Raw genomic sequence first — 15,382 nt, forward strand, 5'->3', positions numbered from 1 at the left:
TGACGGAACAATTCCTTATAAGTTGGGAGTGTGTTTATTTAGATTAAATTTATTGTCCTGTGGTTATATACACACATACACATAAGCAGAAATTCAGTCTTAGAAAAACTGTGCTCTGCTTCCTGTTTCAAGGAGGGAGTTATTTATAGGACAGCATATTGAAAGGGTAGTATCTAGAGATCAGCCTGAGGGAGAGGAGTACATTCTTGGAGGTTCTCTGTGAATATTCCAGGACAAAAGGGATGTCACAAGCTGAGGTTAGAGAATGGGAGGGTCTATAATATACAACAGCCTGGAAGATCGAGGTGACTGGATAAACTGTAGATAAAAGCCAGGTAGACTGCCCAGGTAGTCAAAGGAACAGAACAGGTGAAGATAAACGGCAAGCAGTGGTGTGTGCTCTCTTTGTGCCACACTTGATGCGAAGCCCTGTTTGCCAGGCACGGTTGATATCATCCCTATCTCTCCTTTGAATGATTCAAAGAAAAGTCCTATGAGTCATGTTTTATTTCCTTCATTGCACATAACTTTGTTTAGAATTCATTTGTTCATTCAATACATATTTATTGTATACCTAGTATATATACCAGGCACTGTTCTAGGCTCCTGGGATTCATCAGTGAACAAAAAAGACAGAAGAGGATCTTTGTTCTAATAGCATTTACAACAGTAGGGTAGGGAGAAAAAGAGTACATAGTAAACATAATATATAACTAAATTATAGTTATGTTGGGCAGTATGTTAGAAGGTGACAAGTGTAATAGACAAAAATAGAGTCTGGTAATACAGATTGGGAGATCTGGATGGGATTTAGGGGGAGGATACATATTAAATAGGGTGGTTATGGTTGGCCTAATTGAGTTGATTATTAAAGTAGAGTTCTTTTGTTTCTTTTATTTTTAGCTTCAGCACAAGTCAGCAAAGTGAATAAGTACTGCATTTCTTCCAACTTTCATTCCACTTTGGGGAAAAAGAATATCATCATGTCAAGCATTACGATTGACCCGGATGTCAAGCCTGGTGAATATGTCATCAAGAGCCTCTTTGCAGAATTTGCTGTTCAAGCTGAAAAGAAAATTGAAGTTGTAATGGCTGAACCCTTGGTGAGTAGAGCTGACCTATAAATCCAATATTTTCTTGACTTGCATTAACCATTATATTACAAATTTTCCAAAGAAAATAATATACTTGAAAAAATATTAAAGGAAGCCAATCTGAAAAGGGTACGTACTGTATAATTCCAACTGTATGACATTCTAGAAAAGGCAAAGCTGTGGAGACAGTAAAAGATCAGTGGTTGCCAGGGGTTGGGCAGGGGTAGGGGTGGGATGAATAGGCAGACACAGAGGATTTTTAGGACAATGAATATATTCTGTATGATATTATAATGGTGGATACATGTCATTATACATTTGTCCAAACCCATAGAATATGCAACACCCGTTGTGAACTGTAGTGCAATCTGTAGACTTTGGATGATTAGGCTGTGTCAGTGTAGGTTCATCTGTTATAACAAATGCACCCCTCTGGCGTGGAATGTTGATAATGGCGGGGGCTACGCGTGTAAGGGCACAGGGGAATATGGGAAGTCTATCTTTCCACTCAGTTTCGCTGTGAACCTAAAACTGCTCTCAAAAATAAAGTCTTCACAAAAAATTAAGGGGTAGGCCAGTAGTAAAGTGATGATCTAAAAAGCTGTAATGACTCTAGAACCCACTTTGATAAGTTACTGCAGGTCACCAAAGAACAAAAATGGATTTCACCAATGGGAATTGTTGAGACAGATAAAACATAAGAGAAAACCTAAAACATTCTGTGAGTTAATGATGTGACAGTAGCCAGACTTATAATGAACACGTAAACAGCTTTGAACTTACAGTACACGAGGATACTTAAAGAATGTGAGGAGCTCTGTGTGAGTCGAGCTTATGGTGACGAAGGAAGAAAAAGACCAAAAACAAATGTCTGGGTTGGATTCTAACGAATTGTGGTGGCTATTATGATAGATAATACAGTGGTTGGGCAGTAAGAGGGAGAACAGATGAAAGGCAAAGACTGTTTAGTTATTGTATATAATTCAGGCTGGAATGAAAAGAGCTAGGGAACTAGGGCATTAACAGTGGAGAAGTGGTTGCAGAAAAAAGTGAGATAAACAACAGAAGCAGAATCAGTAGAACTTGGCACATAATTAGGAGTAGGTGTTTCGAGTGAGAGTGAAGGGTTAAAGATTTTTGAAGTGTTAGAAAAGATGGTAGTGTATTTACTTAGGTAAAGAAAACAGGAATGTTATTGGGGTAGTAAAGGTGATTAAGATAATTTTTCCTTTGTGTATGTTAAGCTTGAGCTACTAGCGATCTAAACAATGTGGAACTATTTGATTGGTAGCTGGAGATTCCTTTTGGGAACTCACAAGAAATACAGATTTTGGCATCATCTACATGAGGGTGATAAAGCTAAAAGAGCACATGATAATATCAAGGGAAGAGAGTATAGAATAGCATTATTATTGTCAAATAATATAGAGAGGCAGAACACAGTGAACACTGAGGAAGAGCGTATTGGACTTGGAAATTAAACAGCCTGAGAACAGTTTTAGCAGGATGATATAACTTTAGGAAGCAACTCTTTGGGTTTGAAGGGAATGGATATGGGATGTATCAAGATCACGCTGGTAGGTTAGAAGTACGGTGATGATAATGAAGATGGAGGTAGAGGATGTAATAGCTAAAATTTATTTATTCCTTAGACAACTGGATTAGCGATAGGTCTTCACTGCCACTTTGAGACGCAGAGGGTTTGTTACTTGTCTGAAGCCCAAAGCCAATAAGCAGCAGAGTGAAGAGGCTTAACTCAATCTGCTGTCCTTCCTCAGAAGGAAGGGAGGAAAGGAACGGAAAAGAGAATAATGATGACCTAAGAAGGAAGGGAAGTTGAGGAAGTATCATAGTTTCTTAATTTTCTTAGTGAAGTAGGACTTAACATTACTCATAATATGATGGTATGTGTGTGGGTACATGCATGCCTCGAGTTTCTTTCTGATCATTAAATAGAGGAAACTACTCTGAAGAAAGCATCTATGAAATAATGTATTTGAGGTTTAATAAATAATAATAGGTAAAAGATCATTAACCAAAATGTATATTTTAAAGCTCTGCATCTCACTATATTCAATTTAAGTCATTCCACGATTACTTTCTGCATATCAAATTAATGTTTTTATACCAATGTATATATATTTTACAGCATGTATAAAATATAAAATTCTGTTTTAGAAATTAGGATTACAAGAGTCTATAGATATGAATTAATGATTATAAGACTTGATTAGAAATGTACTTACTCTATAAAATGTTATTTTCTTCATCCATGGTCTATGAATTACATGATAGATCGCTACACTAACCTACTTAAATAACGTACAGTCAGAAAGGGAACCATTTTTTAAAAAATACATTAGAAAAAGTTTATGGAGCCTGGTGACTATGGTTGATAATACTATATTGTATAACTGAAATTTGCCAAGAAAGTAGAACTTAAGTGTTCTCACCAAAAAAAAAAAAAAAAAAGAAAGAAAGAAAGGAAAAAGTGAATATGTGAGGTGATAGATGTTTTAATTAACTTGAAGATGGGAATCCTTTCACAGTATATATGTATATATCGCATTGTATACTTTAAATATATTACACTTTTATTTATTACTTATATCTCAATAAGCCTGAAAAAATGTTTATTAAAATTTTTAAACTTAGATAAAAGTAGAGATTATAGTATAATGAACCCTCAGCAATCAGCTGGCTTCAGCAATTTGCAACTTACACAGCACATATTTAAAACTTACCTATTTTATAAAATATTTTTAAACAGCACCATGTGCTATGGTCCTAAGAGCTCTAAAATATTTTATATTCTTAAAGGAATTTTAATTTTGAAATGTGAAAGTCTTCAGAGTAAAACAGTTAAAATACGAGTGAAACTTCCTAATTTGAATGAGTCTATAATATGGTGATTTTCCATCTTTCTCCTTCCTTTTTCTCCCAATGCCATTGTTACTGTCCTAGCTCAGGGCCAAGTTCTGTCATATTAGGCCATTGCATTAGCCTTCTACGCAGTCAAGAAGTGGTTCACTTCCTTCCCATTTTCCTTGTTCTCACCAGACTTTTCCTCATCTAAAATACAAATATTATTGCCTTTCTGCTTTAGAAATCTTGCTTCCTTTTCATTGCTGTGGATTAAATTGAAGTTCTTGGTGAGTCATTTCAGCCTCTTCACAGTCTCGTTACAGTTTGTGTAATGTCTCATGATTCTCCTATCCTGATGTATGCTGTGACACTTAAAAGTATCCTCTAGGGCTTCCCTGGTGGCGCAGTGGTTGAGAGTCTGCCTGCCGATGCAGGGGACGCGGGTTCGTGCCCTGGTCCAGGAAGATCCCGCATGCCGCGGAGTGGCTGGGCCCGTGAGCCATGGCCGCTGAGCCTGCACGTCAGGAGCCTGTGCTCCGCAACGGGAGAGGCCACAACAGTGGGAGGCCCGTGTACCGCAAAAAAAAAAAAAAAAAAAAAAAAAAAAAGTATCCTCTATATATTCTGTTGTTCTGATGTATTTTTTATTTTTCTCTCAATCTAAAATGCTTTTTTGTTCAAAGTGTCATTTTATTTTTATGTCGTTTATTTATTTATTTTTGGCTGCGTTGGGTCTTCGTTTTTGCACGTGGGCTTTCTCTAGTGTGGTGAGCGGGGGCTACTCTTCTTTGTGGTGCGCGGGCTTCTCATTGCAGTGGCTTCTCTTGTTGCGGAGCACGGGCTGTAGGTGTGCGGGCTTCAGTAGTTGTGGCCCGTGGGCTCTAGAGCACAGGCTCAGTAATCGTGGCACATGGGCTTAGTTGCTCCGCGGCATGTGGGATCTTCCCGGACCATGGCTCGAACCCGTGTCTCCTGCATTGGCAGGCGGATTCTTAACCACTGCGCCACCAGGGAAGTCTTAAAATGCTTTTAATTCCTCTGTTTTTAAACCTCTACTCATTCTTCCAACTTCCCACATCTTCCCTCTAACATAGTAATCCTTCCCCAAACTAAATGAATCTTTGTTTTACCATAATAATTTGTTCATACTCCTCGATTCTGACATTGTCATATTATGGTTAATTGCTTACATGTTTATCTTTTCTGATGTGAGCTACTTGATATCAGGAACCAGGTCTCTTTTTCCTCTGTACCTGCAGCACTGCCCTTGGTGGTAGGTGCTTAGTAAAAGTTTGTTTTTTAAATTGAATGTAGCCTTAAGAACATTGCTGTGGCCTGTGCCCTTTTTCTTCTAACAAAGCATAGTATCATTGTGTTAGCCAGAGCTTCTGATAGTTCTTTCAGAATAGTCTGATGTTGACTATATTTTATTCATTCATTTACCAGTTAATTTCAGAAACATCTGCTGTGTAATTGAAAATGAAATTATTATTATTATTTTTTCTGTCCTTTTTTTTTTTTAACATCTTTATTGGAGTATAATTGCTTTACAATGGTATGTTAGTTTCAGCTTCACAACAAAATGAATCAGTTATATATATACATATATTCCCATATCTCTTCCCGCTTGCGTCTCCCTCCCTCCCACCCTCCCTATCCCACCCCTCCAGGCGGTCACAAAGCACCAAGCTGATCTCCCTGTGCTATGCGGCTGCTTCCCACTAGCTATCTACCTTACGTTTGGTAGTGTATATATGTCCATGCCTCTTTATCGCTTTGTCACCGTTTACCCTTCCCCCTCCCCATAGCCTCAAGTCCATTCTCTAGTAAGTCTGTGTCTTTATTCCTGTTTCACCCCTAGGTTTTTCATGACATTTTTTTTTCTTAAATTCCATATATATGTGTTAGCATACGGTATTTGTCTCTCTCTTTCTGACTTACTTCACTCTGTATGACAGACTCTAGGTCTATCCACCTCATTACAAATAGCTCAATTTCGTCTCTTTTTATGGCTGAGTAATATTCCATTGTATATATGTGCCACATCTTCTTTATCCATTCATCCGATGATGGACACTTAAGTTGTTTCCATCTCTGGGCTATTGTAAATAGAGCTGCAATGAACATTTTGGTACATGACTCTTTTTGAATTATGGTTTTCTCAGGGTATATGCCCAGTAGTGGGATTGCTGGGTCATATGGTAGTTCTATTTGTAGCTTTTTAAGGAACCTCCATACTGTTCTCCACAGTGGCTGTATCAATTTACATTCCCACCAACAGTGCAAGAGTGTTCCCTTTTCTCCACACCCTCTCCAGCATTTATTGTTTGTAGATTTTTTGATGATGGCCATTCTGACTGGTGTGAGATAATATCTCATTGTAGTTTTGATTTGTATTTCTCTAATGATTAGTGATGTTGAGCATTCTTTCATGTGTTTGTTGGCACTCTGTATATCTTCTTTGGAGAAATGTCTATTTAGGTCTTCTGCCCATTTTTGGATTGGGTTGTTTGTTTTTTTGTTATTAAGCTGCATGAGCTGCTTATAAATTTTGGAGATTAATCCTTTGTCAGTTGCTTCATTTGCAAATATTTTCTCCCATTCTGAGGGTTGTCTTTTGGTCTTCTTTATGGTTTCCTTTGCTGCGCAAAAGCTTTTAAGTTTCATTAGGTCCCATTTGTTTACTTTTGTTTTTATTTCCATTTCTCTAGGAGGTGGGTCAAAAAGGACCTTGCTGTGATTTATGTCATAGAGTGTTCTGCCTATGTTTTCCTCTAAGAGTTTGATAGTTTCTGGCCTTACATTTAGGTCTTTAATCCATTTTGAGCTTATTTTTGTGTATGGTGTTAGGGAGTGATCTAATCTCATACTTTTACATGTAGCTGTCCAGTTTTCCCAGCACCACTTATTGAATAGGCTGTCCTTTCTCCACTGTACATTTCTGCCTCCTTTGTCAAAGATAAGGTGACCATATGTGCGTGGGTTTATCTCTGGGCTTTCTATCCTGTTCCATTGATCTATATTTCTGTTTTTGTGCCAGTACCATACTGTCTTGATTACTGTAGCTTTGTAGTATAGTCTGAAGTCAGGAAGCCTGATTCCTCCAGCTCCATTTTTCGTTCTCAAGATTGCTTTGGCTATTCGGGGTCTTTTGTGTTTCCATACAAATTGTGAAATTTTTTGTTCTAGTTCTGTGAAAAATGCCAGTGGTAGTTTGATAGGGATTGCATTGAATCTGTAGATTGCTTTGGGTAGTAGAGTCATTTTCACAATGTTGATTCTTCCAATCCAAGAACATGTTATATCTCTCCATCTATTTGTATCATCTTTAATTTCTTTCATCAGTGTCTTATAATTTTCTGCATACAGGTCTTTTGTCTCCTTAGGTAGGTTTATTCCTAGGTATTTTATTCTTTTTGTTGCAATGGTGAATGGGAGTGTTTTCTTGATTTCACTTTCAGATTTTTCATCCTTAGTGTATAGGAATGCCAGAGATTTCTGTGCATTAATTTTGTATCCTGCTACTTTACCAAATTCATTGATTAGCTCTAGTAGTTTTCTGGTAGCATCTTTAGGATTCTCTATGTATAGTATCATGTCATCTGCAAACAGTGACAGCTTTACTACTTCTTTTCTGATTTGGATTCCTTTTATTTCCTTTTCTTCTCTGATTGCTGTGGCTAAAACTTCCAAAACTATGTTGAATAAGAGTGGTGAGAGTGGGCAACCTTGTCTTGTTCCTGATCTTAGTGGAAATGCTTTCAGTTTTTCACCATTGAGGACGATGTTGGCTGTGGGTTTGTCATATATGGCCTTTATTATGTTGAGGAAAGTTCCCTCTATGCCTACTTTCTGCAGGGTTTTTATCATAAATTGGTGTTGAATTTTGTCAAAAGCTTTCTCTGCATCTATTGAGATGATCATATGGTTTTTCTCCTTCAATTTGTTAATATGGTGTATTACGTTGATTGATTTGCGTATATTGAAGAATCCTTGCATTCCTGGAATAAACCCCACTTGATCATGGTGTATGATCCGTTTAATGTGCTGTTGGATTCTGTTTGCTAGTATTTTGTTGAGGATCTTTGCATCTATGTTCATCAGTGATATTGGCCTGTAGTTTTCTTTCTTTGTGACATCCTTGTCTGGTTTTGGTATCAGGGTGATGGTGGCCTCGTAGAATGAGTTGGGGAGTGTTCCTCCCTCTGCTATATTTTGGAAGAGTCTGAGAAGGATAGGTGATAGCTCTTCTCTAAATGTTTGATAGAATTCGCCTGTGAAGCCATCTGGTCCTGGGCTTTTGCTTGTTGGAAGATTTTTAATCACAGTTTCAATTTCAGTGCTTGTGATTGGTCTGTTCATATTTTCTATTTCTTCCTGATTCAGTCTTGGCAGGTTGTGCCTTTCTAAGAATTTGTCCATTTCTTCCAGGTTGTCCATTTTATTGGCATAGAGTTGCTTGTAGTAATCTCTCATGATCTTTTGTATTTCTGCAGTGTCAGTTGTTACTTCTCCTTTTTCATTTCTAATTCTATTGATTTGAGTCTTCTCCCTTTTTTTCTTGATGAGTCTGGCTAATGGTTTATCAATTTTGTTTATCCTTTCAAAGAACCAGCTTTTAGTTTTATTGATCTTTGCTATCGTTTCCTTCATTTCTTTTTCATTTATTTCTGATCTGATTTTTATGATTTCTTTCCTCCTGCTAACTTTGGGGGTTTTTTGTTCTTCTTTCTCTAATTGCTTTAGGTGTAAGTTTAGGTTGTTTATTCGAGATGTTTCCTGTTTCTTAAGGTAAGATTGTATTGCTATAAACTTCCCTCTTAGAACTGCTTTTGCTGCATCCCATAGATTTTGAGTCGTCGTGTCTCCATTGTCATTTGTTTCTAGGTATTTTTTGATTTCCTCAGTGATCACTTCGTTATTAAGTAGTGTATTGTTTAGCCTCCATGTGTTTGTATTTTTTACAGATCTTCTCCTGTAATTGATATCGAGTCTCATAGCGTTGTGGTCGGAAATGATACTTGATACAATTTCAATTTTCTTAAATTTACCAAGGCTTGATTTGTGACCCAAGATATGATCTATCCTGGAGAATGTTCCATGAGCACTTGAGAAAAATGTGTATTCTGTTGTTTTTGGATGGAATGTCCTATAAATAGCAATTAACTCCATCTCGTTTAATGTATCATTTAAAGCTTGTGTTTCCTTATTTATTTTCATTTTGGATGATCTGTCCATTGGTGAAAGTGGGGTGTTAAAGTCCCCTACTATGAATGTGTTACTGTAGGTTTCCCCTTTTATGGTTGTCATTATTTGCCTTATGTATTGAGGTGCACCTATGTTGGGTGCATAAATATTTACAATTGTTATATCTTCCTCTTGGATCGATCCCTTGATCATTATGTAGTGTCCTTCTTTGTCTCTTCTAATAGTCTTTATTTTAAAGTCTATTTTGTCTGATATGAGAATTGCTACTCCAGCTTTCTTTTGGTTTCCATTTGCATGAAATACCTTTTTCCATCCCCTTACTTTCAGTCTGTATGTGTCTCTAGGTCTGAAGTGGGTCTCTTGTAGACAGCAAATATATGGGTCTTGTTTTTGTATCCATTCAGCCAATCTGTGTCTTTTGGTGGGAGCATTTAGTCCATTTACATTTAAGGTAATTATCGATATGTGTGTTCCCATTGCCATTTTCTTAATTGTTTTGGGTTCGTTATTGTAGGTCTTTTCCTTCTTTTGTGTTTCTTGCCTAGAGAAATTCCTTTAGCAGTTGTTGTAGAGCTGGTTTGGTGGTGCTGAACTCTCTCAGCTTTTGCTTGTCTGTAAAGGTTTTAATTTCTCCATCAAATCTGAATGAGATCCTTGCTGGGTAGAGTAATCTTGGTTGCAGGTTTTTCTCCTTCAACACTTTCAATATGTCCTGCCACTCCCTTCTGGCTTGCAGAGTTTCTGCTGAAAGATCAGCTGTTAACCTTATGGGGATTCCCTTGTGTGTTATTTGTTGTTTTTCCCTTGCTGCTTTTAATATGTTTTCTTTGTATTTAATTTTTGACAGTTTGATTAATATGTGTCTTGGCGTATTTCTCCTTGGATTTATCCTGTATGGGACTCTGTGCTTCCTGGACTTAATTAACTATTTCCTTTCCCATATTAGGGAAGTTTTCAACTATAATCTCTTCAAATATTTTCTCAGTCCCTTTCTTTTTCTCTTCTTCTTCTGGAACCCCTATAATTCGAATGTTGGTGCGTTTAATGTTGTCCCAGAGGTCTCTGAGACTGTCCTCAGTTCTTTTCATTCTTTTTTCTTTATTCTGCTCTGCAGTAGTTATTTCCACTATTTTATCTTCCAGGTCACTTATCCGTTCTTCTGCCTCAGTTATTCTGCTATTGATCCCATCTAGAGTACTTTTAATTTCATTTATTGTGTTGTTCATCGTTGCTTCTTTCATCTTTAGTTCTTCTAGGTCCTTGTTAACTGATTCTTGCATTTTGTCCATTCTATTGTCCATTCTATCTCCAAGATTTCGGATCAACCTTACTATCATTATTCTGAATTCTTTTTCAGGTAGACTGCCTATTTCCTCTTCATTTGTTAGGTCTGGTGGGTTTTTATCTTGCTCCTTCATCTGCTGTGTGTTTTTCTGTCTTTTCATTTTGCTTATCTTACTGTGTTTGGGGTCTCCTTTTTTGCAGGCTGAAGGTTCGTAGTTCCTGTTGTTTTTTGTGTCTGTCCCCAGTGGCTAAGGTTGGTTCAGTGGGCTGTGTAGGCTTCCTGGTGGAGGGTACTAGTGCCTGTGTTCTGGTGGATGAGGCTGGATCTTGTCTTTCTGGTGGGCAGGTCTACGTCTGGTGGTGTGTTTTGGGGTGTCTGTAGACTTATTATGATTTTGGGCAGCCTCTCTGCTAATGGGTGGGGTTGTGTTCCTGTCTTGCTAGTTGTTTGGCATAGGATGTCCAGCACTGTAGCTTGCTGGTCGTTGAGTGAAGCTGGGTGCTGGCGTTGAGATGGAGATCTCTCGGAGATTTTTGCTGTTTGATATTATGTGCAGCTGGGAGGCCTCTTGTGGACCAGTGTCCTGAAGTTGGCTCTCCCACCTCAGAGGCACAGCACTGACTCCTGGCTGCAGCACCAAGAGCCTTTCATCCACAGGGCTCCTTAATTTGGGATGATTCGTTGTCTATTCAGGTATTCCACAGATGCAGGGTATATCAAGTTGATTGTGGAGCTTTAATCCGCTGCTTCTGAGGCTGCTGGGAGAGATTTCCCTTTCTCTTCTTTGTTCTCACAGTTCCCAGGGGCTCAGCTTTGGATTTGGCCCCGCCTGTGCGTGTAGGTCGCCGGAGGGCGTCTGTTCTTTGCTCAGACAGGACGGGGTTAAAGGGAGCCGCTGATTCGGAGGCTCTGGCTCACTCAGGCCGGGGGGTAGGGAGGGTCACGGAGTGTGGGGCGGGCCTGCGGCGGCAGAGGCCGGCGTGACGTTGCAGCCTGAGGCGCGCCGTGCGTTCTCCCGGGGGAGTTGTCCCTGGATCCCGGGACCCTGGCAGTGGCGGGCTGCACAGTTTCCCCGGAAGTGCGTGTGGCTAGTGACCTGTGTTCGCACACAGGCCTCCTGGTGGCGGCAGCAGCAGCCTTAGCGTCTCATGTCTGTCTCTGGGCTCCGCACTCCCAGCCGCGGCTCGCGCCCGTCCCTGGAGCTCTCTCAAGCAGCGTTCTTAATCCCCTCTCCTCGTGCACCAGGAAACAAAGAGGGACGTAAAAGTCTCTTGCCTCCTCGGCAGGTCCAGACCTCTCCCCGGACTCTCTCCCGGCTAGCCGCGGTGCACTAACGCCCTGCAGGCTGTGTTCACGCCGCCAACCTCAGTCCTCTCCCGGCGCTCCGACAAAAGCCGGAGCCTCAGCTCCCAGTCCCGCCCGCCCCGGCGGGCGAGCAGACAAGCCTCTCGGCTGGTGAGTGCCGGTCGGCCCGATCCTCTGCGCTGGAATCTGTCCGCTTTGCCCTCCGCACCCCTGTTGCTGTGCTCTCCTCCGCAGCTCCCAAGCTCCCCCACTCCGCCTCCCGAAGTCTCCACCCGCGAAGGGGCTTCCTAGTGTGTGGACACTTTTCCTCCTTCACAGCTCTCTCCCGCTGGTGCAGGACCCGTCCCTATCCTTTTGTCTCTGTTTAGTTTTTTCTTTTGCCCTAACCAGGTACGTGGGGGGTTCCTTGCCTTTTGGGAGGTCTGAGGTCTTCTGCCAGCGTTCAGTAGGTGCTCCGTAGGAGTTGTTCCACGCGTAGATGTATTTCTGGTGTATCTGTGGGGAGGAAGGTGATCTCCGCGTCTTCAAAATGAAATTATTAAGTTATGGTGAGTAGTGGTGAGGATTCCATTAGAAAATAGGTGTTTCTACCCCATCATCACACTTAAGAGAAAAGAGGCATCCCTGCTTACTCCTCCTGACACACCAGGAAAACCCCCAGTGTTGTAGACAACAGCTTCCAGGGACAAACACTGGCTGAGAAAATACCCATCATATTTTACAGATTTTACCCGCCTCACTCCTATATACCAGCATAATTTCTTCTTGTCTGAAACAGATCTCTGCCAGCTTTGTTTCATTTATGTCCAAGTCTGAGTAGATAGTGTACCGTTTACCCAGCCTCAAGATTAGATAATGAAAATACATTTAATCTAACATTATCACAAGGTTTTTATTATAGCTTCAAATGCGTTTATTGTGATCTCATTTATTTTGAAATTTATTTTGTACCCTTTCCAGTAATAAACAGCCATTCAAGATGACTCTCCTGCGTTCTTGAATGAAACTGTCATGGGGTCTCTTTAAAGAAAACAGCATCCACGAGTTGATACATAAAAGGAGGCTAGCATGTCTCATGGTCAGATGGACAGTAGGTTACATGAAAACTTAGAAGCACAAATGTGAATGGCTTTTGCTAAAAGAATTTAATCAATCACTAAAATGAGAGAACTGGCCTTTTCATTCTCATATTAGAAGCCACAATAAAAGGGGGTTAAGGAAGGCAAAAGATTTGAAGATTAGCTGAGCTTGACTTTAGCCACAATTTCATTTTTATCTTAGAAGGAAGACTTTAGCCACAATTTCATTTTTATCTTAGAAGGAAGGGCAGGGCTTCCCTGGTGGCACAGTGGTCGAGAGTCCACCTGCTGATGCAGGGGACACGGGTTCCTGCCCCGGTCTGGGAAGATCCCACATGCCGTGGAGCGGCTGGGCCCGTGAGCCATGGCCGCTGAGCCTGTGCGTCCGGAGCCTGTGCTCCCAAACGGGAGAGGCCACAACAGTGAGAGGCCCGTGTATCGCAAAAACAAAAAACAAAAAACAAGGAAGGGCAACCATTGAATAAAATTGCAGCTTGCAAACTATGCAATCAAATACCTTAGGTTTCTTTCTTCCTAAAAAGAGGTAGACCAATCCTGGGTAATGATCCAGACACATCCAAGCTTATCTGTTACTGTTTTAGATTGCCAGTGACCAGAAAAGAAGAGAGGAAAAAGGGCTTTAACCAATCACCTGCTGATTTAGACTGTATGTACTTGGTTTAGGCCCAGCATTTTTACAACTCTGCACTGTCCACTGTTTTTTTGATAATATTAAATGTTTATTTTAAAGAGTTTCTGATCTCTTATTTCCTCCAAACTGCATTTTTCTGTTAGTTTCCACTTCTCCTCACATGCTTATTATAACATATTATATGTTATTTATTATGATTGAGGCACTAAACAGCTGATTGGAAGCTCTGTGTACATGGAGGGGCCTTTTTGACTGTGGTCTTTAGTGTGTAATCATCTGAACCATCAATGTCAGATCTTTTGTTGGAAGCTAGAGTCCCTTGGAGGAGTCCTTCAGTAGCCCAAATGGGAGGGTTTAGACTTGGCTGCTAGCATTCTGGGGATGTAGAGACAGAAGATAACTGGGGGTTTTGATATTTAGTATATACCTTTTTACTTAAGCTCCCTGTCTTCAGTGTGGTACGTTGTCTTCAACTGTAGTATCCCCCGGTCGACATCTCTGTTTTGCCCTTTCGTAAGAAGGGCGGTTTCTCTGTGAGTAGATTGGAGGGACAGCCAACCTGCTAAGTAGAGTGGGTGAAGGGAATGGGAGGGAGGGTCTAAATGTTTCCTAAACCATCGTTCAACCAGTCCTCTTATTTTTAACTTCACCTTCACCCACACTTTCATAGTATGAAATTCTCCAGTTCCTGAGCCTTTGGGGAGTTCCAAGGTACTGACTGGATTATCTTTCCTTCACTCTGCATGGCAAGCTTACTCACTTCCCTCTGATTGTGACTTAAATGTCATCTTCTCAGTGGTCATTCTAAAATCTTCACCTCCATTGCAACTTCCTATCCTATAAAGTCTGTCTAAGATAATATATATTTTCTTTGCTCTGTCATTAGACTTTTAGCTCTACAAGGACAGCAATTGTTTAGGAGAGATTGCCATCTTTAGCTGCAAATTATCGAAATATTTCAGTATCACTGTTATGCTGCGAAAATCTTTTCAGTAAATTCTTTTGCTTTCCCTGGAAGCTACATGTTGCTGTTGGTCCTCTATACGTAGATACTCAAGGATCAGATTAGAGTGTAAAGGATTGTGCACCTTAGATTCATTATTGATCTATTATATTCTTATGAAATAATAACATTATAAAAAGTGGAAATAGTTTTAAAGGTTATGTAATAAAAATAATGACCCTTCCTTCCATTCTGGATCAAGATGATCACTGTCCATAGTTTTTAGTATACCATTTTTCATGTCTATTATTTATCAATCTCTGTAGCACCCTCCATCTTTTATTTTTTATTTATTTATTTATTTATTTTTATGATTGACATTTTATTCACACATCAAATGTTTTTTGAGCATCTGCTATATGCCAAGCGCCATGCTAGGCACTGGGGACACAAATGTGATCAAAAGAGACAAAACTCTATGCCTTTGTGGAGTTTCAGTTTTATCAAAGGGAGACAGATAGTAAACAAACTATCAGGTAAAATACAAAGTTACGCTGTGGAAATGGGAGTTTTTATATGCATATTTTTTCTGTCCCTATTTTTATTTTAACAATGTAAATCAGAGATTGTTCTATTATCAGCCCATATATATTTGTCTCTTTCTCTCTAATGTTGAATATTATTTCAATAAAAGAAAGTACTGTAAATTTTTTTTTTACCAGTCTCTATGGATAAGCTGTTTGGGACTTACCCCAACTTGAGGCTACTGTGAAAAAAAATACTACAGTAAACATTCTGGTACATAAGTCTTTGCATTCGTCTATATGTGAATATGGAGAATAATTTGCATTCTTTTTAGTTGTGTGGCAATGGGTTGCATGTACTATAAACATGTTTTAAATAGTTATCCTTTCAAAATCTCACATTGAAAGTACATCTGCTTGACAACGA

The 15,382-nt window shown here is 39.7% G+C and overlaps 1 protein-coding gene across 2 annotated transcripts in view; it reads left to right on the forward strand.

The window, feature by feature from the left end:
- Positions 1 to 983: 983 nt before the first annotated feature.
- Positions 984 to 15,382, forward strand: part of FRYL (FRY like transcription coactivator) — a gene marked incomplete at its 5' end in the record, with an annotated part of 142,930 nt that continues 128,531 nt past the window's right edge. For both annotated transcript variants that reach the window (XM_082652707.1, XM_082652708.1), the window contains one exon: positions 984 to 1,103. In XM_082652707.1, coding sequence (XP_082508833.1) covers positions 984 to 1,103 — 120 coding nt within the window. The remainder of the gene's footprint in view (positions 1,104 to 15,382) is intronic.

Source organism: Grampus griseus (assembly GCF_964374135.1).
Source record: "Grampus griseus genome assembly, chromosome: 4".
Lineage (NCBI taxonomy): Eukaryota > Metazoa > Chordata > Mammalia > Artiodactyla > Delphinidae > Grampus > Grampus griseus.